Source organism: Phoenix dactylifera, chromosome 3, assembly GCF_051530095.1.
Source record: "Phoenix dactylifera cultivar Ajwa chromosome 3, Ajwa_hap1_PhDact_Kaust_v1.1, whole genome shotgun sequence".
In the NCBI taxonomy this organism is placed as follows: Eukaryota; Viridiplantae; Streptophyta; class Magnoliopsida; order Arecales; family Arecaceae; genus Phoenix; species Phoenix dactylifera.
Genome location: NC_143192.1, coordinates 47,800,746 through 47,827,500, shown reverse-complemented (window position 1 = coordinate 47,827,500; position 26,755 = coordinate 47,800,746). Strand labels below are relative to the sequence as shown.

Here is a 26,755-nt window from a genome sequence, read left to right as displayed (position 1 = left end):
TATTTTCCTAATTAAGTCCGTTGAGTTGACTTCAAATGGTTGTGTGTATGGATGCTTATGATCAGTTTAGCGGCATCTGTTTGATGCTGGATTCTCGATGTTGGAAATTTAACCCAAGAAATTTAGTAATAGAAGTCTCGCTGCTATTTCAAGGGCATGGATTCAGATCTTGAAGCTCCTGGGTCGAACTGCTACAGCTTTGTCTAGTTGCCATGAAAACGGGAAAATGAAAAATGGAATGATCCAGTTATAATCACCTCCTTGCATAAGGCTATAATTTTAGCTGGTTTTGACTTTTATGTTCGAGATGAGTGAAATATTGGTTGATTGTTGGTTCATTTTTAGTTAATGGAGGTCAAGGAGAAGCTGCTATCTTTATGATTGCTATTAATGATGGAACAGTCAAGGGGAAAGAAGTTTCTTCAGCGAGATATATAGCATAGCATAGGTGAAGGTGGAGAATTATTAGCCATTGTAGTTTTATTCGTAAGGTTCAGGTATTGATGCCTTTTAGACTTGATATGTAGTTATGTCATATGCATCCGAGCCTTCTATACTCTTCTGGTTTAAAACTAACAAGTATATAATCAAGTGTAAACAAAGACTAAGAAGCTCTAAGCTTGAACTGCTGCAATATTTAAGTGATCTAAGACTATGGCTGAAAATGTGTCGAATATTATGCGATTGTATCTGCTTCTGTATTTGGTTTGGATAGCATTCATAACATAAAAAATAGTCATTTGAAATATGTTCTGATATTTCATATTTTAAAAACTAATTCTTTTTCAAAAAAAAAAATTCAATCCTTTTCTCTTTGATAAAAAATGAAAATATATAATTTTTTCTTACAAGTTGTTTAAGAATATATTATTCATGATTCTCTTTTATTTATGCCAAACATAAAAGAGTAACAGTGGTGTTTAATATAGAAAATTTTTAGTACTTTCATATTTTATTTTAATAATTTTAAATTTCTAATATATTTTTGATACAAATTCAGATCAGTAATCTTGACCTTTATTGGTTGCTATGCCTTAGACCATTACTTGGTTAATGCATCACATGTTATCTTGATAGTGAATTTCATTCTCATCCTTTATGACAATATCATTTATGTTAGTTTTCATTATTGGATTTCACTCAAAATCTGATTTAAATTCAAATAATGTCCCATTTATATATGTATTCAGATAGGGAAAATATGGACATGATTAATATTCAACATGTATCTATATTTGTTTATAAAAAATATGGATATGTTTAATATTGGATTCGTATCCGTGTTGGTACTCATTTTCCATAAAAAAATATGGGTACTAATATGGATATACTAATATCCGATCCATTTCAGCCCTATCTAAAACTCTATGCTTTCTCTTCATCCAACTATGTTCACAATGTAAGACAATGAAATTAAAATAAACTTATTTTTTATTTAAATAGTTTTGTTGGTTGATTAAATGTTAATAGGATTTAAAGATAAAGTAGGTCAAGTTGTTTCAAAATAGATTAGGTCACCATTAGATATTAATGTGAGTCTACATTATCTTGTGTCAAATAAACATATCAGAGAGATAAAGTGGGTATATGTTTTTTGTGTGTGTGTGTGAAAGAGAAAGAGAGATTAGGATAGGAACTTTTTTTTTGATGTATGCAATAAACGCTATTGTAAAACATATTATATAATGAAGCTTACTTACAAAAGGTAATGCCTTCTTGGGAACAAATTTGAAGGATGGGATGTCCAGATTCTTTTATAAACTTCTTCCAAAAATTACACCAGAATGATGCCTCCAAAAGTTCTAGCTATATTTGTTAAGGGAATGCAGTTCTAAGCATCTTTTTCTTCACTCATTTGATTGGAAGATGGCAAATAGTAACTCTCATGAAGATTGTCTTCCATGGCCCCAGGGGGCGCTGAAATGTTGTAACCAATTCATATGGTTGAAAGGAAGAATAATGCATGCGGAGTGTATATTATTCTTTTTTTCTGTTGAAGATTTAACTTTCAACAATATAACTTAGAAGCAGCCCTCATTATGATAAGTGTGTAGGTAACATGGTTCCATTCATTAGTGCATGTTCTCCGTATGTAGTTTTGCTTCCTTCAAATAAAATACATTTTGGAGCTACATCAAGACCATACTTAGTCTTTTCATCTTAAACTAATATATTACTACCGGTATTATATTACTACTATTATTACAACTATTATTATTATTACTGCTACTATCATTCTTACTACTATTATTATTACTACTATTATTACTATTATTGCTATTATTACTGTTATTACTACTGCTGCTGTTGCTACTACTACTACTTTTACTTTTATTACTATTATTACGACTACTATATTTACTACTAATCATCGTTGTTTTTATTGTTGTCTGTCTTATTTCTATATAATGTTGCGTTAACAATCATCAGCTTCTCGGAGTGAGGGAGATTGGACATGCCCTCAATGTGGTAACATGAACTTCAGTTTCAGAACTGTATGCAATCGTGGAAAATGTGGTGCTCCTCGACCGTCAACCAGTCCAAGTCCAGTAAGTTACTATTGCTCCTTTCATTTTAGTCTGCTATGGCTTTGAATTCAAGAATTGTTTTTTCTTTTGCTGAGAAAGATGAGTTGTATATCAGTATGTGCACCTTGCACAAACTCTAATGCATGTGAATGGTAATTATTTTGCTTATTTTCTATAAGTTGTTATCAGAATTCTAAAATTCTCTAGAATGAGCTGATAGGAATTTAGGACCTTCGAAAATTAAAAGGCAACAAAAATGAGAGCAAGAGTAAGATAAAGAGAGAAGTGGAAGCAATAGCCATGCTAATTGCTTTGGACCAAGGTCTGTAAAATTAGAATCGAGAACCATACTGGTACATATTGGCGGTACGATCGGGCATGGAACAGTACAAACCCTGTATGAAAACTAGCTCTCAACACTTTTTTCTCACTCCCAACCATGGTATTGCTCAAAATTGGCAATAAAGGTCGGTATAAGGTGGTCCCACTCGGTTTAGACCATTACGGACCCGTCCATCTTATATACCAAACTGAATCTCATTATCGTATAGGTACCTTTTTGGTACAATACGGTGTAGTTTGCACGGGGTTGTATGACAAACCTTGCTTTGGGCCATGATAATCCTTATAAACTAATGAGGCTAACCACTTATGGTGAAATAAAAGGATAAGCATACTCTTTATAAATAAGTAGTTGTTTACATTGTGAAATACCTATATCCGACAAGCCTTCATATCCAATGATTTCAAGATAATGGCCTATAGGTAGCAATTTGCCAACTTACAACGTTATTTATCACGTACAAAAATGTTTTGGATGTTGATCTAGCAGCCTTGATGCAGTATGTGGTAGGTGGAGTGATCTCTTGAGCTCCATCAAAGTTAGTGCAATTGTTGTAGCTTATACCATGTATTGCCTGTTGCATGTCAGTATAGGTTGCAATTTATGTGGATTGCGTAGTTTTAGTGTTGTGGACGTGAGTACTGGACTAATACAATTATTATTTTCCTATCACATCATCATAAGATAGTGATGTTAGACATGTGGGGTGGATTCATCCCTCACATTCTCAATAAAAATGTTGTGTACCATATTATATTTCCCCCAAAATTTTATTTAACCGTTTTTAGTGACAAGATGCCTTTTGCGGACATAATTTACATATTACTATACTAGCTCAAAGCAAAGCCACATCCCAATGTATTTGATTATAATAACACTATCTCTTAGTGATTGTAGCAATTCTAAACTGGAAGGATAAAACTATCCTCAGTGAGTGGAACAGTAACTAGAATGGTTATGGTCAAATCAACACCATTAAATCTTCAACTATATACATTGCCAAGGTTTAAAGTAGAATTAGTTCATTTATGACTGGATATTTATTTGTATATAGGTTTGTATAATTGGTTGTACTTGTTTCCTAAATAATGGCTGCCATTTTCATTATATTAGCATCAAGTACATGATGAGCAAAAGAGTTCTTACTTGTTGGCTCTTGTCTTCTTCGCTTTCAGTCTGGTGTTATTGTAGATGTTCAATCCGATCAAAGGTTGATATTGCTTAATATTCAATGCTAACTTTTTGTTGTTTCACCAGAGAATAGGGCCAACACCTATCCCTGGAGCTTTTGATCATCCAGCACCTCTTTATTATGGAGGTGTTGGAGCACCACAACCCATGCCACTTGGAATGCCTGGTGTCTATGGTGCTCCACTTCCACATGCTGGCATGTGTTATGACTATGGGCAGCAAAGCAGTGCTTCTGGACCATACGGTCTTGTATCTCCATATGGTGCACCTGGCCCAATGGGAGGTATTCTCTCTCTCTCTCTCTTGCTTTGCCCCCTCCCCCCAAAATTATGTGCAAATGTACATGAATGTTGGCACAGTATACATATGTGCATGTGTTTGTGGGTATTTTTTTTGACTTTTATGGAAGGGCAGGGGAATATGGGGTTATTTCATTTTCATTGCACGTGCAATTAGCTTTTAGTATGCTTATGTATTGATGTATCTTTCATGGATCTGATTTTGCTTTTTTGCTAACGCTTGTGGGTGTTGCAGGCATGGGTTACGGTCCTGGCCTTAGTATGGCCCGGTATGGATATGGGTACCGAGGATCACCAGTACCGGTATGCTTATATTTTCAAAACATAGACATATGCATCTATATGCTTATTCCTCTATAAATTTCTTCAAGGTTGTCTGATTATTGTAGTCCATTTGGGTTCCGAAGGTCCCAAGTCCTTGGTCTGGAGGAGCTCTACCTGATAACAATGCTTCACGAAAACGTCGTGGAGGTAACAAAATAACCATCTTTGAAGTTACAGATATTTAAAATCTTCTTTAGCTTGGTTCATTTGTCTTGAATAGTAATTTAATGGTCATAGGCAATTTGATTTACTTGTCCTTGCATACATGTGTTCTATACATGTATATTGTTATATTATATGATACCAGTTCTTACTAAATACTACATGCAAAGTTTTCCCCCCCCCCTCCAAATATAAGCTTTTAAACTAAATTTACCATTGATTTGATATTATTCTGTTGGTTACCCTTACTAACTACTTAATGATTATCATTTGAATATTCAATGCATGATATATTTTTAAAATCTTGTCTGTGATATACATATGTTAGAACTGACATGCAATTGCTTATTGGAGTACAAGATAAATTCATTTAAAATATTTTGTTATTCTAATAGGGAAGGAGTAGTGGAGGCTTGTTGGTTTAGATTGGAGAAAGAGTAGGTGACACAAAAATTTGGGGAAAGGGTTGGGTTTGGATTGTGCTAAGCGAGTATGTGGTGATTGGTTGGTTTTCTGATCAGGAAATTAGACATGTATATTTGTATGTGTACATGCATAACGCATATTTGCATACATATGAATGTCTGTGTCTTGGTGCTTTTCTCCTATGCACAGTGGTATTGTTTTTATGTGGCTAGAGAAGACTTTTCAAAATATCATTCCAGAGTTGAAATAATTGTTAGTAGGTCTTACGTTGTGTTATGTCCCTCAATTTGCATGTCATATGCTCACAATCATCTATTTGTCTCTATTTTCATTTAGGCATGGTTTTTTTGTTTGAATATTTTTTAGGGCCTGATGGGTTGTCAGAAGGTGATTGGATCTGTCCCAATTGTGACAATGTTAACTTTGCCTTCAGAACCACTTGCAACATGAAGAAATGTGGAACTCCAAGACCTGTTCCTGTAAGTGTGACTCTTTATTTCCTGTTATCATCTCTGGCTTTCTGTTTCAATCTATGTTTATGCCTCAACTATCGCCCTTCACCCTCCCCACCCCCACCCACCTGCACCCTACTCTCCCCCACCTGGCAGCATGCATATGTGCTGTATTAGAATGTCCTATGAAGGATGGATACTGACTTGTATCTACTGAGTTGCATTGCTCATATAAGTTATTAAAAATTTGCTTTATGCAATCGTAAGGGCTGCTAGTGTCAATTGATAGTGCAAAAGGTTCAGATAATAACCTCAATCAGGTGGGCAATAAGTTTAGCTCCATTTTCTGTATTCCTTTTCATACCTTGATTGTCTTAACCTGAGCCTTAACTAAAATAGGTAAATTTAGATAATCTCCCACTTAAAACTTATTCTGTTTCCTTTATGTAGTTTGCATAAAAAGTAGGAACGGATTGGTATGATGGAGTTTTTGGTCAAAGCTGATACATTCAACATGATTGAAGTGTAAATTGGAAGTAACAATTTGAATATCTTAATGAACAAAAATATGGCTGGACACCACATTCTTGATTGCCTTATGCTTTTTTTTTTTTTGGGTACAAATGCCTCTTATGCTTTATGTGGAGTTATTTAAAGCAGCCAAGGTGATTGATACATAAAACACTCCTTGAAAATGTAGTAAGAATGAATGATTGAGCTCAATGGCTTAAACTTGCTTTAAATGAAATTATCAACACCTTTTCTTCATTGGCTTGTGGTTATCATAGTTTTTTTGGTTTATTTAAACTTTTTCGTGGTGCTATTTTTGATGCATGAGATCATGTTTTTGTAGGATGTGCTCCACTTCTCACTTACTTGGAGGAGCCATTCTCGTTGGCATTGAGAACTATTTTCACAAGTAAACTAACAGATTATTCTAAGTGTTCTGCTCTTAGCACTTTGCAATAACTGGTTGCAAGTGGAAGATCTTTTTCTTATGGACGTGGGTTGGCCTTGAACTAGCTTATGCTGTCCAAGTTGCATGTCTAGTCAAATATGAACAATCCTTGTGAGTTTTCATACTAAGAATATGCATATGATGAAATGAGCACCAAGATGTAGAGCTTAATGTACCTCATATTAATAGACGAGGGACATGTATTGCCTTAATAATATGACTATATACCTTTTCAATTCCAGTTATTCTGTGAAATACACACACATGCATGCTTGTCAGCTATGCATTAGGCTAGTTGATTATAGGGGTGAATGCTGAAATGGCCTTCTATAAATAGTTTTTATTTGTTATTTGGTAACAGATTTCTTTTGTTATATTAGTACTTACAGTTTTTAGGTGATATTCTAGTCATTGTACTAGGTATATGCATCTATTTAAATATATCACCTTTGCACAATGCTAACATATGTGCTTTCAAAGTTTTATATTCTTGGTTCCCTTTCTAAGGGTCTATTTGGGTACTAATGACTACTCAATATCTATATCGAAACATATAACTAGGGGAAAATGTATCACTTATAGGGATGATAGTCTTTATGCTTTTATTCAATATATACTTTTGTTTTTTAAAATTTTATTTAATGTCCATGTCCATTTATTGTCACTTGTTATTTATAGCAGGCATCTAATCGAGGTGCATCTGGCAACAAGGATTACTCGGATGCACCCGAAGGTAGCTGGACATGTAACAAATGCAACAACCTTAACTATCCATTCCGAACTGTCTGCAACAGGAAAGGATGTGGAAACGAGAAGCCTTCAGCAACGAAATAGGCATTTAACCAGATCCTGCTATTAATTGTTGTTTGAGAATGAAATGAGGACAGGATTTTTGATTTCGATGAGATAGTTATTGTGAAGTCTGAGATTGTTATCCATAAGATGATTAATAGTTGCTTTTGCTGAATTTGGACCATTTTGCGACTTATATTCCAGTAATTTTTGAAGTTACTATTGGCATTTGTATTGCTTTGGTGTTGTTAGAAGCTATTATTGGCATTTTGTATTGTTTTGGTGTTGTTGATGAATATGATGCATCTTCGCTATGGTTAGATCTGTGCCACTGTCCACTCATTCATGGAGGAAGTGTCTTGACTTTCTGCATCCTTTTCTATATGCAAAATATCTGAAAAAAATATTATCTTACAATAACTTAGTTCCTCTGTATTTAGAGAGGTATGACTCCTAGACAACTATACCCTGCTTCTAACTCAAACTCGAGAGCCTTCTGAAATTGTACAAATTCAGGAAAAGAATCGAGTGTGACGCTGAGCCCTCTGCTTCGCTCTGGGCAAAAAGTCGTGTGCTTTTATTCTACAAGAAGAAAATATTTCCAGCTGTTCAAAAAGAAAAACAAGGTCCGATGGAATCAGCGTTAATGTAATTGTCAAGTCTTAGTTTATTCCATGGATTTGCTTCTATTCTGACAGATCATTGTTGCTCGAAAAGGTTCAAAATTATTCATGCATCATTATTTCTGACTTCCAGATAGTCCCATCCATGAGAAATTCATATTGGTTATATGAAAAGAACCCTGTCCGGGCTTTCATAATGTTTTTGCTAGTCTACATTTCACGTACTTGAGAAGGATAGATTGGGATGAGCTCTGTAAGCTACTAGTTTGTCTTTAATTTATTTGTTAGCCTATGCATATTTACGCTATGCTTCTTCTTAAGCAACCATTTACACTATACCTTTTTTCAATCACATTTAAGTGGGGATTGCAGTGAAGACTGATAAGCCTGATCGAGAGGTTTATTTATGAAGACTATTGGTCAAAATGCACGTGGATTCAAACAAGTACCAGTTATTCTGACACAGCTACTTACATGGAAGAAATAGATCAAAAAAATAAATGTAAAAATTAAAATTAATGTAATAAACAAAATAAAAAATATCAAATAAAAAGAATAAATTGATGTTATACAAAAACGCAAAGGTTGTAAGAATGGGAATAACAAAATCTTTGCTAAGTATTTTGCAAGAAATCCTATTAAGTGGTGTCTAGGTCATAATTTTTTTGTCAGCTATTCTGCAGGAAATTCTTTTTAAGTGGTGTCTAGATCTCATCTTCAATTTCTTGGATTCATGGTTTTATTGGTAAGCTTTATTTTATAAAATAAAATATTAGTCTAAATAAATTAAAAATTGGGTTGCTATGATCGAGAATATAATTTGAATTTGCTTGGGAACTAGAGATTGAAGGACATCTTTCATTTTTTGGATAACCTGACAATAGATTGGAGATTTGAGGTTTCTTTTTTTTTTTTCTTTTCATTCCGAGCGTAGGTATTCTAAAATTAATTGAAAGACCTTTCTACCACAAAATTAACTTGTGACATTCTGTAAAGAATATTTTAAAAGTTCAAACTACTGTTTTATAAGTAATATGAATAACTTAACCGATCACCATACACATATGCCATAGCATCAAATTTTAAAAAATCTAATCGCAAAGTAACTAATAATAAGAAAATGTTATCCAAATGGAAGCACCATAGATACCGTGATTCATGTGTACTTACCCATAAATGCCACAATAGAGGATGTATGGTGGCACCCTTATTAGCAATTTTTCAGAAACAAAATGATAATTTTTCTATATCCCTACCAACACTTCATGCCTATTAAAAAAATCAGCTAAGACCGTACGGTAGCTAATAATTTAACTTTAAGGTAGCATTTGGTCACCCAATTGGTCATCTTAGTGATCCTTATCCTGGGTTGCTCTAAGTTCTCATGATTTAAGACCATCATGTTCGATATACTATGTTTTAGTGAATAAAGATCCTTCGATTATCTACAAATATTCTGTTTCGTATTTTATGGAAATCCAAAATTACTAATCATATAATACTAAAATTGTCCGATATATTTCATAAAATATATTTATTAATCATATAAATATATATATATATATATACACGATACAATATTAATATATAATAATATATTGCATAAAAATATACTTATTAATTCCATAAATTATTAATTATATAAAGATATATTAATTGTTATTATGGAATTAATATTTTAATTGATATTTATAATATACTATTTTTTAATACTAATATTTATTTTGATTAAAAAATAAAAAAATAGAAGTAATATATTAAACATTTTCATTATATAAATATAAAGTTTTTATTATCATTTAAATTTATCTTTCAATAATAATATGATAATAATATAATTAATAATATATTATAATATAACATATATTATAAATACAATATGTATATATATATCTTAAAATATTATATTATATTAATGGTTTATTGATGTATTTTTTTTTTGTTAGATTGAGGAATAATTTTATTTTCAAATTTTAGTCCAAAATTATTGTTCTGGGTGATCTTGGATACCCGACCTCCAAGATGGATATCATTGGCTTGGGTGGGATTTGAGGAGCGCAGCTGATTTAAGATCCTCATCACTTCGTACCAAACGCCCTAGCATACTCAATAACTCAAAAAAAAAAAGTTTCTCACACTCGTCCCCTCCCAATTAGCTTACTAACATGTTTGCTGTTCGACAGAAACACGCATCACCAGAATCACCAGAGGAACCGTCTTCGTCGTCCTCCTTGGTGGCAACGGAGTATAAAAACTGAAGGAAAAAAAGGATCGGATTTGAAGAGACCAAAACGGCGTTATCACCATCGGCTTCGAGAGGACGGAGCTCCAGAGGCCTAGGGTTTCGTCTTCTTCCAAATGGCCCTTTCCCCTATCACAATGTCCTTCTCCTTTCGCTGTCTTCTATCTGTTCTTCTTGTTTTTTTTTCCTCCTCGATTCGATGCCAAGGCTCGCCTTTCACCATTGCTGCTTTAAATCCTCGTCTCGGTCGTCTCCTTCGTTATCGACTTCTTGGTGGAACAGGAGGAGCAAGAAGGGACGGTGGGCGCCAAAGAATCTTTGTTTTTTCCTCTGTTTCCTTGCTCGCTGGGATGCTGGATTGGTTGTTTGGTGAGAACTTGGATTTTGAATCTAGTGTTTGGAGAAAGGAAAGAAGATTGATTGCATCATTTCTGGAGGTATTCATGTTCTTTTTTAGGTTTTGGATATATGGTTTGTTGGGAAAGATGCTAATTCATCGTGCATTGGGGCGAAGAAGGAATTTTTGATGAGGAATTGGGTAGAATTCCGTCATTAAAAGCATTCGGTTTTCATGGTCCCATCTTTTAGCCTTGGATTTTATATTTCAAGTCGTTCTTGCGTCCTATTAATATATTGGATTGCTTCTGGTTAGGTTTGCAAGGAGAGTTGCCGCTGCCGATAGTTTCATCTTGAATCGCCTGGCAGGTGAAGCCAACAGAGGGCAACTATGGATGATAAATCAACTGCACTTGAAGCCATTAACAAGGAAATTGTTGATCTGGTATGTAGGCATAGATAATTATAGGGTGTTTCAAGTCTATATTGTTTGCTAATTCTCATCTTGCTAAACAAATCCGAGACTTGATGGCACCTTCGTCGTTATATCTATTAGTTCTATAATTTCTATTACTGATAAGGTGTTCTTTCTTGAGTAGAAGTAATAAAAATTTGTGACGCTAGTGATGTGTTTCAAAATTCAGTACTTACCATGATGGTGACTTGCTTCACTGTATGTGGCTCCATTTCTCCAAGTTCTACTTATTTCTTACTTATGTTGTTTGTATAGGTGAGGCTTTCAATTTTTATACCCCTTCTGAGAGACATTCCATTCTTATCCTTTTAGAGGATCAATATATGATAATCTTACTGAACCCTGACATGGTTCTATAATTTTAGTAGAGCAGTAGTAATGCTGACCTCTTCCTTCGGTTTATGCCTTCGATGCCTTCCCTGCACCTTATATCTCATCTCATAGCTTACAAGAAGAAATCTCAAGAAATGATGTAGATATATCTACATTCTTTATGAAAATGCTGAAAAAATCACCTCATTTATATTTTTTTGAGATCATGAGTGCATGAACTATATGCTGTTCACATTTCATGATTTATTGAAATTGGAATACAATTCTTTCAGGAAAATGTTCCCATTGAAGAGGTTTTTGAGAACCTTAAGTGCACAAGAGAAGGTCTAACATCTGAAGCTGTTCAAGAGCGGCTGGCTGTATTTGGTTTTAACAAGCTTGAAGAGAAAAAGGTCATGCATCGCATATAATGATGTAGCAGCACGAGCTTCTGCATTTAGCTGTTGTTCTTTATATCTTTCCTTTTCCCCTCAATTTTCTCTTCTATTATTTTGCAGGAAAGTAAAATACTCAAATTTTTGGGGTTTATGTGGAATCCATTATCTTGGGTCATGGAAGCTGCAGCTATCATGGCCATTGCTCTTGCACATGGAGGGAGAGATATAAGAGGACAGGTGAGGAATTCATAAATCAACTAGGGTAACTTTTAAATTTTGGTGTTTTGAATATGTAAAAGAACATGTGCTAATTAGGAAATTTTATGGCTAGTTAAATAATTGTTTTCTCTCATGTATGTCTTACTTTTATACTAAAGCAAAGCTCGACAAAATTTAAGTCTTGAACTGCTCATGTGATGTCCCATGCCACAGTTTCGTGAACAGCTATGCCCGAGAATGAATGAATTGTAAATTAGTGCCGAATAAGCCATTGACTGTAGAAGTGGAAATGGGGGGCCCTATACCATACATCCTGCTGCCTCGGGACGACTGCACTTATATATATACAATATTGTATAGATAGATAGCACTCTAGTGCATTTGGACCCAAATGCTTTCAAGTGGAAATCAATGGTGCACCTCTTAGAATGAAAATCAATGCCGTTGATCATAATATATGGTGTGCAAAATGCCTAGAGACTAAAAATCATCTATTTTAGAGGTCTTTTGCTTATGCATCAAGCGAGCTTGAAATGAATGGTAGCAATATAGCTAGTGGGCTAAAGTATGTTATACACTATATAATTTGCAAATGCAAACAACTGATCTTGATCTACATATTTTAAAACACAGACACGCGCGCGCGCGCGCACACACACATATATATTAAATTTTGTCAGATTTGGATACTTTTATAGTATATATCAAATGAAGACATGACATCATTTCATTAAAGTTGTTCATGTTTCATTGATTTGATGCATGAGAAAAAGATTGTGAAACTGCATGTTTTTTGTTTTCTAGGCTTATGCACCATAGATCATGTTCAATGGTGTCAATTTTCATTTTGAAAGGCACATAATTGATTTCTATTGGGAAGCATTTGGGGCAAAATGCACTTGAGTGCACCCTAGCCTAATTCTCTCTATCTCTCTCTATCATGTTTTTAAGGTCCATGTCTTTTTCTTTTTTCATTTTTCATTACTCTTTTTTATGATAAAAATTTCTCCTCAGCTAGTATAGCAGGTCTGATCATTTAATCTTTTGACCCATTCATTTTCTGTATTTGTGCAAAGCTGAGAAATTGATCTAAAGATTTAACTGAGAAGATATTGACAATTAATTAGGCTGCATAACCTTCATTAGTTCTTTCTACTCTCTTTTCATGCACAAGCTTATGAACTATTTTGCATAATCTTTCTATATATGCTTATATATTTTGTTCTTCTTTCTAAACCTCAACCTGTAAAGGCACATTATATTTTTTTTGAAAAGAACAAATTCCCAATTAAATATTGCTTTCCATGATCGACTCTTTATTTTCATCTTTATCTAAAGAAGCTTTTAGAAAAATACAGATAGAGTTACGCTGAAACATATTGTCAAGGATCACAATATCGTTATCGGGGCATGTACTGGTTGCCTGGCAGCATGGTTTGGTATGCCCCCATGCCGTTCCATGTCGGATCTGTACTGATATAGTGGAGAGGATAGGGGAGAGGGAGAATAGGAGGGAGAAAAAGAGAAAGAGGGGGGAGGGAGAGAGATGTAGGAAGGCGGATGGCTGGAGGAGGCCAACAGAGGGTCGAGGAAGAGTGCAGAGGGTGGAAAAGAGGCTCTGCCCTCTGGGACCCCTGTTTCCTAAGGGCAGAAGAAGGGTCCATCCTCCGATTTTTCTGTTTCACTCAAAACAAGGATCCCGATGGGGGCCATTTTTTATTTTGAAGACATTAAGTGAGGTCGGCAATGCCTTTTTTTATTTTGAAGAAATTAAGCAAAACCAACAAGGGGGTTGTCGACCTCACTCAATTTCTTCAAAATAAAAAAAAAATGGCCCCCCTTCATGATCCTTATTTTGAACGAAATAGGAGAACCGAAGGGCGGAGCCCTTCTTCTGCTCCTTCTCGGCCCTCCACCAACATCCTCTAACCATTTGCCTTCCTCTCCCGCTCCCTCCCTTTCCCTCTCCCTCCCTCCACCGTCTCTCTCTCTCTTCCTCTTCCTCTCTCCCATTCTCCCTCTTCCCTACCCTTGTAGGTATCTTGAACGAAGAGGTGGAACTATGCCGTTCCGCCCTCGGTACGGTACGGCATGCCCTGAACTAGGCGGTTCAAGGTTGCATGGCGAACCTTGCATAGTATCATTCAAATGATGGACTATTTGGCCAATGCTCATGATCGTACAATGACAATGGCATTCAAATGATGGACTAGTATGCCTAAGCCAATCAAAGTCTGCCCATGGTATGGTATGATGGCAATGATGGCTAAAGCACCTGTTCCACCAATAGATTTTTTGAAAAAGTAAATTTTAAGACGTCATCAAGCAACATGTTTTCCCCTTTTTTTAAACTTAACCAAAGAATAATTGGTTATTGAGTGACTTAAATTTGATATTTGAAAGTTGACATTTTCTTATTTGTTCAATCTGATAAAGGATTCTTAAATTGTGCCATAGTGCTTATTATCATCGTTTCATGCGCTGATATGGATTTCTTGCAGAAAAAGGAAATTGATTACCATGATTTCATTGGCGTTGTGACTTTACTTCTTATTAATTCTACCATTAGTTTTATGGAGGAAAATAATGCTGGCAATGCAGCTGCTGCTCTTATGGCTCGGTTGGCGCCAAAGGCAAAGGTATTTTTTTATGCAGCAAGCACGTGCTTGGGCAGATGAATAGACATATATGTACATATGCATACACGCATATATATGTATACACACATATATTTACATACAAAAATACATATATGAAGCAATGTTTTGTGCTGACCTTTTACAGAATTCCTTAGGTTTTACGTAATGAGAAATGGAGTGAGGAGGATGCATCGGTGTTAGTTCCAGGTGATATAATCAGCATTAAACTTGGCGACATTATTCCTGCTGATGCACGTCTTCTGGAGGGAGATCCTCTGAAAATTGATCAGGTACATGGTTGCGTTCCATTTTGGTCTTCATTAATAATAATCAGTCAGTTACCATAACTTTTTCTTGAAAACTGATAATGAATTAGAAATGAATATTTAACTTGGAAGATCGTAAGTCACATTGATAGAGGACAAAGTAACAATTAATTGATTAACATGACGTTACTAAAAAGGGTGCTTTGATGCATGAGTCTCCTGTATTTTTGGGTCTGGAGAGGGTCAGATGTACGTTGCTCTGCCTCTCATGTTGAGAGGTTGTTTCCATACTTTGAACCCATGACCTCTAGGTCACAATGCTGCAACCTTAATGTTTCCACAAGAATGAAGTATCGTTCATTCATTCAGTGAAATTTGACCGAAACAACCTTTAAGTATGAACATTAAAGTGACTGGGTTATTTGTGGATCTTTAAGCATGTGGCTGGATTATGGGATGCATCTATTTGATTTTAAAAGAGTGACCAGTTCGGTTGTTGACAATGTAGATTGCCATGTCTTGTTTTTAGCTTACGAAGGTAAACTGGTGAGTGGTGACTTTATGATCTGAGATTAATTATTTAACAAAGTGAAATACATAAATTTTTCAGTCTGCTCTTACGGGAGAATCGCTACCGGTGACTAAGAACCCTGGTGATGGAGTATACTCCGGTTCGACGTGCAAGCAAGGTGAAATAGAAGCAGTTGTAATTGCCACTGGAGTTCATACATTCTTTGGGAAAGCAGCTCATCTTGTAGAATCAACTACTCATGTTGGCCATTTTCAAAAGGTCAGGTTTCTAGAAACTATATTGCTTTTGTAAGTTTTGCTTGATTGGATCTGATATCGGTAATGTTGGTATGAACTAATCAACTTGTAGAGTATTCCATTTGCAACATATTCTTAACCCTTAATTTTAAATTCATTTGGGATTTATAGTGGTGCATCAATAATACTGTACCGTAAGCAACATTGTTAATCAACATGTACTTCCGAGAGATTAACCATTGTTTGATGTTTTTCAGGTTTTGACTGCAATAGGGAACTTTTGTATCTGCTCAATAGCTGTTGGAATGGTCATCGATATAATTGTGATGTACGGTATTCATGGGGACAAATATCGAACTGTCATTGATAATCTTCTAGTGCTACTCATTGGCGGGATTCCAATTGCCATGCCCACAGTTCTTTCTGTTACAATGGCCATTGGATCACATCGGTTGTCCCAGCAGGTCTGTGCACCATTGAATTTTGAATGTCCTAGCACTATTATTGCTTAAATAAGCCAAATCTAACCTCTCCATCTGATTGCTGGTATTTGAGCATTCAGCATAATTATCCTACTTCCGTTTTGCAGGGTGCCATAACAAAAAGAATGACTGCTATTGAAGAAATGGCTGGAATGGACGTTCTATGTAGTGATAAAACAGGAACTCTAACTCTCAACAAGCTCACAGTTGACAAGAATATGATTGAGGTATACTTTTTATGCATCAATAACATATACTTCTGCATATATTTGCATAATCTTGTTCAAAATATGAAAAGAATTCTCTTTGATAAAAGACAGCTTCAGCAATATTTAGATAATTCTTTGGAAATTAACATATATTTTTACAACTAATAAATGATCCGACCTACGGCTTAACTTTTATGCCATTTCTGATTGTCTTTTAAGTATTAAGAGGGAGAATTCTTAACTTTCAGGCCATATGTATGTATGTGTGTATGTATGTTTATATGTATTTATGTATGTATGAAGCACATGTCAACTCATAAATGTCACTGCAGGTTATCACCAAGGGTGTTGACATGGATCAAGTTGTCTTGATGGCTGCAAGGGCTTCAAGACTGGAGAACCAAGATGCTATTGATTCTGCAATTGTTTCTATGTTATCAGACCCAAGAGAGGTAACAGAGTCAATTCTCCATAAACTTATCGCAAGACAGTCATGTTTGCACCTTATGACATTCAGTTGCTGGACAGTCTATCATGAAAGCAGTAGATTTGTTTCTTTTTCCCTGGTAGGGGACCTGAATATCTTCTATATATAAAGTAGTGATGCAGTGTAATGTGCTTGGGCATTTTTTTCTTCCGATCACCCCCAGTATTAATCTTTTGTGTAAGATGGATATTCTGGGAAAATAAAAATAATGTGCATGTGTGCTAATACCATTTACATTAAAAAATTCCTTTTATATGCAATATGGCTAATCTGATTGAGTACTAGCTGTCTACAAGCTCTTGACCTTTTTTCTGCTGTTCACATATTTTTGAAATGTTTTTTACCTTTCCTCTGCAAACTTTTGTTAGAACTTGTTTTACATTTATTGAAGGCACGTGCGGGTATTCGTGAGGTTCACTTCCTTCCATTCAACCCTACTGACAAGAGAACGGCTCTTACATACTTGGATGCTGCTGGTAAAATGCATAGGGTGAGCAAAGGTGCACCAGAGCAGGTATACATTCTCTTGACTTTTAATATTAATATGATAGCACTGCAGGATAAACCGCTGCATATAAAATTCAGATCTTTCTGATTGGACATATAATATCTGTTTGTATACGAATACATGCACAGCACCATTTAGTCTCAGTATCAGAAAATAAGGAGCTTTCGGATATCCAATTTAAAAAGGCAGTAGAAAATACATGTAATAAGATTTTCAGTAGGTTTCCTCTGTAAGGTAAAAGTGGACAACCACACTGATGCTGTATTAAAGCAAGTTGATCTGTCAAGACTTAATTAATTGGATGACTATTATAGTCAATCAATGATTTAATTTTACCTATTGGTCAAACTGAAGATCGATCTAGTTTGACTAAACTGACAATTTAATTGGTGATGCACTGCCATAGCTACACTACTCCCATGGTTAGCCTGCAATTTACAGGTAAAAACTATTTTTTTTTTATTAAGTTGATAAGAGGGAACTCATAAAAACAAATTTTTTAATTTAAAATCAGCAAAAATGGAAGTTCATTAAAAAATAATTAGAACTATGGAGAAACTTCCAATGATTTCAGAGATTTTTGTCGCTTGTCTTGGAGGTGGTATGAAAGAGGAGAGATAGAGGAAGTGAGATAGACATGCATATGCTTGATATTGTCAGATGTTAGGATGCATAGTTGTTTCCAGTATGGTTCATGGAAATATAAATATTTGTTACCAAGGCATGTCTTGTAGTTGAAATGAACAGCTTGTAATTTATTATTTTATTGTTTCAGTACATTAATTTTGCCACATGAGATCATGTTTCATTCTGTTGGCTTTTTGTCCCCTTTCTTATACAAACCTTGTAATATTTTCTCTTTATCTAGACCATGTCCAAGCGCATGGAATTTGTGGACAGTTCCTTCGTGCATGAGCTTATATGACTAATAAAGGGGGTCTTCCTACCCACCAGCTGGCCTTTTTGATTGTAGGACAGTCTGTTCTCTTGCCTTAGCCACAAATTCAATACCAATTCTTAGAGGGTTGATATCATATCAATAAATGGTCACAAAAATTTGCTCAATCCTTCTATGAAGCCTTATCCACATAGATTTTGCTCTGTTTTGATGGGAAAAGGATTCAATTATGGTGATAATTTGGATGGATTTGAAATTAATACTACATTCATCTTTCTAGTTGGCCAAGAGTGGCCCTTACCCAGACTGAAGTCTCTTTGGATGTGAAAGGAGGCTTGAGCCTGGTCAAACATTTGAATATTTGAATCCTTAGCATGGTGATTCAGAGGCCTTTTCAGTGGGCCTGACTGGGCTCAGAATGATAGGTGGCTGTATATTCTCAAGTACAAACTAGTTTGCAGAAGATAACTCAATAAAAAATGCATATTAATTCCTGCGAGCGCTGCTAAAACTTTTTCATTTTTCTTGTAGATTCTCAATCTTGCATGGAACAAGGCAGATATTGAAAGAAAAGTGCATGAAATTATTGACAAATTTGCAGATAGAGGGCTCCGGTCGCTTGCTGTTGCCTTTCAGGTAATTTAGCTTCTCATGTTCATTTCATTTAAGCTTTATTCGTAGTATTTCTTTCCAACCATAAATAATGCCCTAGCTAATTGGTTCTCATTTTTATGCAGGAAGTGCCTGCTGGTAGTAAAGACAGTCCAGGAGAGCCCTGGGAATTCATTGGCCTTCTTCCTCTGTTTGATCCTCCTCGTCATGATAGTGCTGAAACAATTCGCAGAGCGCTGAACCTTGGAGTGAGTGTCAAGATGATTACAGGTGTTTACCTCTGTGGAGAAGACCTGTGATTTTCAAGTTATGATTTGCATGTGTTGGTTCTAGAATTGACATATTAATATATTGCATAAGATATTCATAGTCTATACACCATAACCATAACCACCAAGCCTTTTCCCAACCATCGACAATGCCTATTAGTAATCTTCAAATTCTATTATTTGATAGTTGCGAGTGAAAACTAAAATTTTCAGAATAAGTTTAAATTTTATTTATCTTGTCTTATGGTGTAACTATTGTTAGTTTCTGATAATTATGAAAATATGTTGGAATGATTTTATGACTATCAGTTAGAATTGTCTAGTTGAATTGCAGCCATAATGGCTGAGTAGTACACTTCTTGTCCCCCCTGTCTACTTGTATGCTTCTGCTTCTGTTGTTGCAATAGAGTTTCAAAAATAATATTCTGTAATTTATGAAATAAGATGCCCAGCAGATTGTCCATAAGCAGAGACAAAAGCAGACATCATGTAGGAGTTCTGAAATTTACATATGCTGCCCCTTGTGTCTCCACGGAATCATGTCATTTAAGTTTGGAGCTCAATGCCAAGTCATTAAAAAAATTAACTTTCGCAACTATTTGTTTCTGGTTCTTTTACTATTTTGACTTCCTTTCAAACTTTTAGGTGATCAATTGGCAATTGCTAAGGAAACTGGGCGGAGACTGGGAATGGGCACAAACATGTACCCATCTTCATCTTTATTGGGTGAGACCAAGGATGGAGAAATTGCAGTATTACCGGTTGATGAGCTAATTGAGAAGGCAGATGGTTTTGCTGGGGTGTTCCCAGGTAAACTCTGTTTTTAATTGGTAACAATTTTGAATCTTTCATATGTTTTTCTGATTTTATTGTCCGCAGAGCACAAGTATGAAATTGTGAAGCGACTGCAAGCCAGAAAGCATATTTGTGGGATGACTGGAGATGGAGTCAATGATGCACCTGCATTGAAAAAGGCGGACGTAGGAATTGCAGTGGCAGATGCAACAGATGCTGCTCGGAGCGCCTCTGACATAGTTCTTACAGAGCCTGGATTGAGTGTGATTATCAGTGCTGTCTTAACTAGCCGTGCAATTTTCCAGAGAATGAAAAACTATACGGTAATTATGTGTTTCACCCTGTATGCTCTCTGATGTGCAGTAGTACTTAGAGGCCACCATATGTGCTTCCAGCCCCTTTTTTTCTGTAATTTTTTTTGTTTGTGGTTCTGGCAACTGTGACATTGATATGCTGCATTGCAATCTATGATGGTCATCCTTTTATGAAATTGAAATTCACTCAATGAAAAATCTCAAGAAATTAAAATAATTATAACAACTGGAAAGTAGCATGAATTAGCATTTGCTTTCATCAGATAATATACAATCAGCCAATGTTAATTTTAGTTCCTTGCAGTTATTGATACTTTTATATGCATTTTACGTTGTAGTTCTGTTGTACATCATTGTGATTGGTCACAGACTCACAGTGCTAAAATTTTATCTTTGAATTTTTGTTTTATAAATTTCACATCAGTAACTCCAATCACATGTCCTGAATTTGTTGGGATCATGATTTCTTGCAAGAAAACTTCATCAGTACTTGTTTGTACATAACCACCTTTTCTACCTAGTTTAAAAATTAGATGTGCATATGGATTGTTAATTTGTAGAAACTGATGACTGTACTTTCTTTCTCGTCATGCAGATATATGCTGTGTCAATAACTATACGTATTGTGGTAAGCTGCAAGCTATGTTTTTCTGTTTTGCTCAACTAGTAAATTTCTCTAGCTTTCCTGTATTTTTAATATCGTTATAGCATGTTTATGGTACTGTAGAAGGGTAGAATAATTTGATAAAAGGTCGATAGGCAGATGGGTGCACATAAAAATTCTTTTACTAAAGGGCATGTGCAAATGCACATGAAATTGGGGAATATGAGATGTGTGATACAAAGGTCGATAGGTTTCTATAATGTTAATTTGGTTGTGGTAGGTAATTTATGTTGCAGATTGTCATGGTGAAGACAACCACTCAGATAAATGTCTTAGAATTCTTTCACAGTTCTTCTGATACTAATCAAGCTAATATTAGACATTTGCAATGCACATGTGAGATCAACTCAAGAACAGTGGTCGCATCAGAGAACTGGAGGTAGAGATCCATGGGAAAAAGAAGGTAAAGGCATACATCGTGTGTATGGATGATCAAGATTAAGTTCAAGGACAACTTTGATTAGCTTTACACTATGATGCGCTCCCTGTTATTGCTAATTTTCTTGCATTATTTATTTTCTTTAACAAAAAAATGCTAACCTTATATATTACATAACTGATGCATAATATTAAGAGATCTGAAGTCAGTCATCTGGTCAATGAAAATACACATTCAATTGTTCATGTTATGGATTTTAAAATGAGGTTTACAGCATATTGAAATGTAGAAGTTGATCCCAACCCGTACTTGAATCCATGGAAAAGTTCTCGTCCAAATATTGACCTGTTGTTGTTATCATGGACTGGGTGGGTATGAGACAATCAAAGCAAATTCGAATCAAGAAAAAAGGCCTCAGGAAAAAAAGAATCTATTACACATTAGGTTGAAACCAGACCAGATTCACATTTGGGTCAAGCCTGGGCCCAAAACCTGAATCCTTTGTCCCAATTGGTAAGGGTCTGCATCATATTTGAGTCTGATGTGACCAACTTGAGTGCACCCATAAGAGAAAGCGTTATAGGTCATATGGGGAATTATGGATGTAGACAATAGTGGAGGGTTATAGCAAGTTTGCATGCGCTATCAAAGCGCATTCTTTTCCTATATTAGACTATTATTTCTCCTTGATATGATTGATTCTTCTGTAACAGCTTGGCTTTATGTTGCTGAATGTCTTCTGGCGTTTTAACTTTCCTCCATTCATGGTCCTTGTGATTGCATTTCTTAATGATGGTTAGAATCAACATCCTCACTCGAACTGCCTCACTAAATTCTTTTTTATTCATGTCAAAATATTTTTACCTCTATTCTTTCTGTTTTGTTTTATTATTGTTCATGCATCTCATATTCAGGTACAATCATGACTATATCCAAGGACCGTGTCAAGCCATCTCCACTTCCTGATAGTTGGAAACTTTCTGAAATATTTGCAACTGGAGTGGTCATTGGTGCTTATCTGGCTCTCACCACTGTTATATTTTTCTGGGCAGCTTATGAGACTGAATTTTTTGTGGTATTACACTATTCTGTTCCTCATTGCAGTAGCTGGTATAATATAGGATCATGACACCCTTTTGAATCATATAGGATATTTTCACACATGAACTAATGTGTAACTTGGGGTGATTGTTACCAATTGCCTGTAAAAGAAAAGACTTGCAAGCTTCCATGTTCTTGAATGATTTTCATAAAAAATTTCCTGTAAGGCAATACTTTCTATTCGTGAGGGAAGTAGAGGCTAATGATGTTGTGGAGGGAAGTGAATGCCAAGTATATTTAATGGTGCTCTTGCATAGGACAGGTCTCATTATTTTCATTGGGCAGGAAACCTTTTGTTTCTCGTACCTACAGTCTTGATTTATATAGTCTGGAAAAACTAAATTCTGAGGATTAATAGATTTATATTTATTATTCTGTTTCTGACTTCATCTTTTATTAATAGTTAACTGGGTATAAATTACTAGTATGCTCATTTCTACTACTACTTATACCTTCCATCCATCTTTGTTAGGCTCCAATGATCATAATTATTGAAAGGGTGCATTACTGTTGTCTGGTGTTGTCAGAAATTTAAGATCTTACATGTAAGATAAGAATGCATTTTTTTTATGGTCTACTAACAATAGGCTGACGTTGTATGTAAATTTTGATATGCGTCTCCTCCCACAGCACTTCACATGTGTGGTCACTTGTACATTTTTCATTGTAACTTTGCAGCACATCTTCAAGGTCAAGACTTTCAACAAACACAAACTGAATATGTCAAATAATGATGTCCGCTTTGACAACACAGAAAAGTTGGCATCTGCGGTGTACCTTCAAGTGAGCACCATTAGCCAGGCATTAATATTTGTGACACGCTCCAGAGGTTGGTCTTTTTTGGAGCGACCTGGCCTTCTTCTTGTTGCTGCATTTGTCATTGCTCAACTGGTGAGTTATTTGATTAGAAGAATTGAAGTCTGTAAATGGGGGAAGTTGAAAACAGTGAAGACAAATTAACTAGTTAAATTGCCTCCATATAAGGTGGAGAGTTGCTTAAACAGAAGTTTTCATGCGCTGGCCTGTCTTCACAGATTATGCTACCTCATTGGTGGTCCCAGGAAGCATTAGCAAACACACATCCACCTCTTGCATTATCTAAATATTTTCACGTAAGAAAAGGGTGCAAGTGGTCAAGCTATACTATGTTCTTTCCTCCACTGACCTAGTAATATTGTAATAACCATTGCTGGGCGTCCTTCCAACCATCAACTCTCTTCATTATTTTATGCATGCATGCTTCAATTTTTTCTTAGGGTCTCCATTCTCCAAGCTTCCACTTCTAGTTGTACATTTTCTCTGATTCTTATGACCATTTCAATACTGGTGGGAAATGGACCTTCAAAGGAAATAGAAATCTAGCATCAAGATCCTAAACTGACAGTGCACGTAACTTGGGAGAATTAAATTTACATATTTTTCATCGTTTTGACATCATGATCGTGTTATAGCTTCTATAAGAATACAAATAATTCTATAGGCTGACTTCTCATTTATCTTTGCAGGTTGCTAGTATCCTAGCTGCCCATGCAAATTGGAAATTTGCTGGAATCAAAGGTATCGGATGGCATTGGACAGGGGTTATTTGGCTTTACAACATCATTATCTACTTGCTCCTTGATCCAGTCAAACTTGGTGTACGATATGCACTCAGTGGAAAAGCCTGGAATCTGGTTCTAGACAAGAGGGTCCGTAGATCTCAACTCCAAATTCATACTTGCCGTAATAATGACATATTTATGAAACTTCTTAAGAGCCCTTTGATTCAAAGCGAGATGTTTTACCATGGTTAATAAAACTTGATGTCTTTGCCATCTGGGTGATGGTCCATATTGATATGAGCCAAGATTTTGGTTTATATCTACCAAGATGGTAAGTTGAGTATTTACGGAAAGAGCAAAGATTTACCGAGATATTGGCTGATATTATCGGGACTGAAATATTCTAATATCGACATATTTAATATAGTCAACATTAATTACCATTTTAGGCCATTAATTTTAGTACTTGATTATTAAAATGTTCACTTAAGATTGTGAAAGAGAGATTAGAAAATTTCGCCCGATATGTTGATATCGTATTGGCTTATATCCTGGAAAATATCAGTTTATATTGGCTGAGACAATTAAGGGCCGAGATCTTCTTAATGTTGAATGATTGGTGCCCTGATAACGGTATAGCTCAGATCTTGGCTGAGATGTTGATTTAGACATGCGCACACGCACACAAAAAAAGCCTTCTTCTTTGTGCCTCCTTTTTTTTATTTAAATATGTTCTCATGCCTTTTTCATCTCATGTCATGATTTACTAATCTCCTCAGATGGCATTTACGAGCCAGAAAGATTTTGGGCGGGAAGCTCGGGAGGCTGCATGGGCCCGTGAGCAACGAACACTGCATGGCCTTCAGCCTGCAGAACCAAGAATGTTTTCAGAGTGGGCCACCTTCAGGGACATTAATCAAATGGCTGAAGAAGCTAAAAGGCGTGCAGAGATTTCAAGGTTGTTTGTAGTAAATGCTGGCCCTTTATGAAGCATAATTAAAGTTTCCTACTTGTTTAGTTATTGTCTGCCAGTAAAGGATGCTTTTATAGTTTTTTTTTCTGTTTTTGATTCGTAATTCACCATGCCAAATTGCAGCCTAAGTATCACTCTAATGGCAACACTTTCCAAATTTGCTGATATATTTTATTGATGATTTTGTGCAGGCTGAGGGAGCTGCATACATTGAAAGGAAGGTTGGAATCGTTTGCCAGACTTAGAGGCCTAGACATTGAGGCCGGCAACCATCACTACACTGTGTGACAGTGTTTAAGGACATTTAAAAGGTTCCCGTCATCTTAAATCTTTTTGTTCATTAGATTCATCTGTTCCAGTAGTTATTATTATTATTATTATTATTATTATTTTGAGTTCGTTGATTCAAATTGTAATGTCCAATTCCTATCAGAGACAATTGGTCCATAAGTTGTAAAATAAACCTTCTTGCCATCAGCACCTACTGGCAGACTAGGATAAGCATAAGTTGTAAAATAAGTTTGCAAGCGACCTTACGTATCTTAAAAAATGGTTTTACATGCACAAATGAATGCTAAGTGCATTTGCATGTTTCTGATTGCGAACTTTTTTGTTTTTGCCGTCCGAGAAAGATACTTCATGTGCAAAACAATTGCATTGCAATTGCAACGAACAATATACATCTAAAAGCTAGAAATACTTGTGCAGCTTAAAGTCGAGGAAGAACTGTGACTACAATAAAATGAAATGAAGCAGCTAGGTATTGTTATGCAGAGAGAAGGTAGGATGAAGAAAAGCAGAGTACTGACATGCAGAGTTTTTGATGTGGCCTGTAGAGTGTTCCAGTTTTTAGCTAAAATGTAAGTCATGGACGAGGATCAGCTCCACTTGCTATAGGAGATGCTAAATATGAAGAGGCTCGTGATAAGCCCCCGATGCATGCACGTATTTCATCCTGTTTGGTTTAAAAGGCATAATATTTTTTAGAAAAATAAATTAAAAGGTATATAATATTATTTTTAGAAAAATTAAGCTTCGTTTGGGTACTGAATAGCTAGCCAAGTGAGTGATAGATTTATCTATTTGTTACTACTCTCTAGTGATATTAGTTATTTGCTGTTTTGTCAACGTTTTGGAGAAATTATAAAGTGAAAAAGAGAGAAGAAAACTTGGCAGTTAACTTCACCTTTTTCTATAGAAAATAAAGTTAAATCAAGTTAAACAGCTTTTGGAGGCTTTGATTGGATAAATTTAATTTTGCTTTTTGGCAACTGGCTGAACTAATAATCTGTCTTTCCAGAGCAGCAGCAAGGTTCTTGTTTTGGCAAAGATCACAGTTTGAAGTAGTTCTGGGCACTTTCCCATACAAGACATTAATAGTATCAGTGCCAAAAATCTAGAGCATCATAAATTGATAATCTGATATATCTGTTGAGATAGTATGAACATATTGCGCGAGATATTCTGCTATGTCACCAAAAATATCAACTGAGATTGAACCGAAATATTGATGCCTATACTTTTCCATATTGGCAGATAATTTTTTTAAAAATAGTTCCTAAATTTTCTTTCTCGATATCTTGGCTAAGATAACAATATAGTCCTACATTGTGGTATCTTGACCGTGATGCAAAATATCTCATTTAATTATTTATATTATAAATTATTTTTTTAACATAAGTGCATGACAAGATAGTTCAAAAACAATGTAATGATAACTATTTTGTATTAAAAATGACATGTCAAAAATAATATATTTTTAAAACAGAA

General features: G+C 35.3%; 2 protein-coding genes across 9 annotated transcripts in view; both read left to right on the top strand.

Moving 5' to 3' along the window:
* Positions 1 to 7,694, top strand: part of LOC103724187 (ranBP2-type zinc finger protein At1g67325-like) — an 8,312-nt gene extending 618 nt beyond the window's left edge. Inside the window, exons 3-9 of one of the 6 annotated variants that reach the window (XR_003383092.4) lie at positions 2,431 to 2,549; positions 4,129 to 4,345; positions 4,597 to 4,664; positions 4,769 to 4,832; positions 5,640 to 5,752; positions 6,579 to 6,794; positions 7,365 to 7,694. Coding sequence is in view for 5 of the 6 variants with exons in the window: in XM_008815366.5 (XP_008813588.1) it covers positions 2,431 to 2,549; positions 4,129 to 4,345; positions 4,597 to 4,664; positions 4,751 to 4,832; positions 5,640 to 5,752; positions 7,362 to 7,517 (755 nt within the window). In the remaining variant the exon portion in view is untranslated. Of the gene's footprint in view, positions 1 to 2,430; positions 2,550 to 4,128; positions 4,346 to 4,596; positions 4,665 to 4,750; positions 4,833 to 5,639; positions 5,753 to 6,578; positions 6,795 to 7,361 lie in introns of those variants that run through there. The other 5 variants (XM_008815369.5, XM_008815367.5, XM_008815368.5 and 2 more) reach the window with 5 other exon arrangements.
* Positions 7,695 to 10,377: 2,683 nt separating this feature from the next.
* LOC103713587 (plasma membrane ATPase 1) lies at positions 10,378 to 25,553 on the top strand. Of its 3 annotated transcripts, XM_008800569.5 has the most exons (22): positions 10,378 to 10,777; positions 10,993 to 11,121; positions 11,757 to 11,876; positions 11,982 to 12,098; positions 14,582 to 14,719; positions 14,875 to 15,009; positions 15,596 to 15,775; positions 16,011 to 16,217; positions 16,343 to 16,462; positions 16,777 to 16,896; positions 17,323 to 17,445; positions 18,869 to 18,973; positions 19,075 to 19,219; positions 19,864 to 20,028; positions 20,098 to 20,336; positions 20,923 to 20,955; positions 22,084 to 22,165; positions 22,285 to 22,445; positions 23,150 to 23,362; positions 23,977 to 24,159; positions 24,792 to 24,970; positions 25,177 to 25,553. In XM_008800569.5, exons 2-22 carry the CDS (start codon positions 11,068 to 11,070, stop codon positions 25,271 to 25,273), a joined length of 2,916 nt encoding a protein of 971 aa, XP_008798791.4. In that variant the 5' UTR covers positions 10,378 to 10,777; positions 10,993 to 11,067; the 3' UTR covers positions 25,274 to 25,553. The 3 variants fall into 3 exon arrangements, with proteins under 3 accessions (XP_008798791.4, XP_088574849.2, XP_088574850.2); XM_088718723.2 differs by lacking the exons at positions 10,378 to 10,777; positions 10,993 to 11,121; positions 11,757 to 11,876 and having other exon boundaries at positions 11,980 to 12,098; positions 14,650 to 14,719; XM_088718724.2 differs by lacking the exons at positions 10,378 to 10,777; positions 10,993 to 11,121; positions 11,757 to 11,876; ... (9 more) ...; positions 19,075 to 19,219; positions 19,864 to 20,028 and having other exon boundaries at positions 20,082 to 20,336; positions 22,285 to 22,442; positions 23,162 to 23,362.
* Positions 25,554 to 26,755: the final 1,202 nt, after the last annotated feature.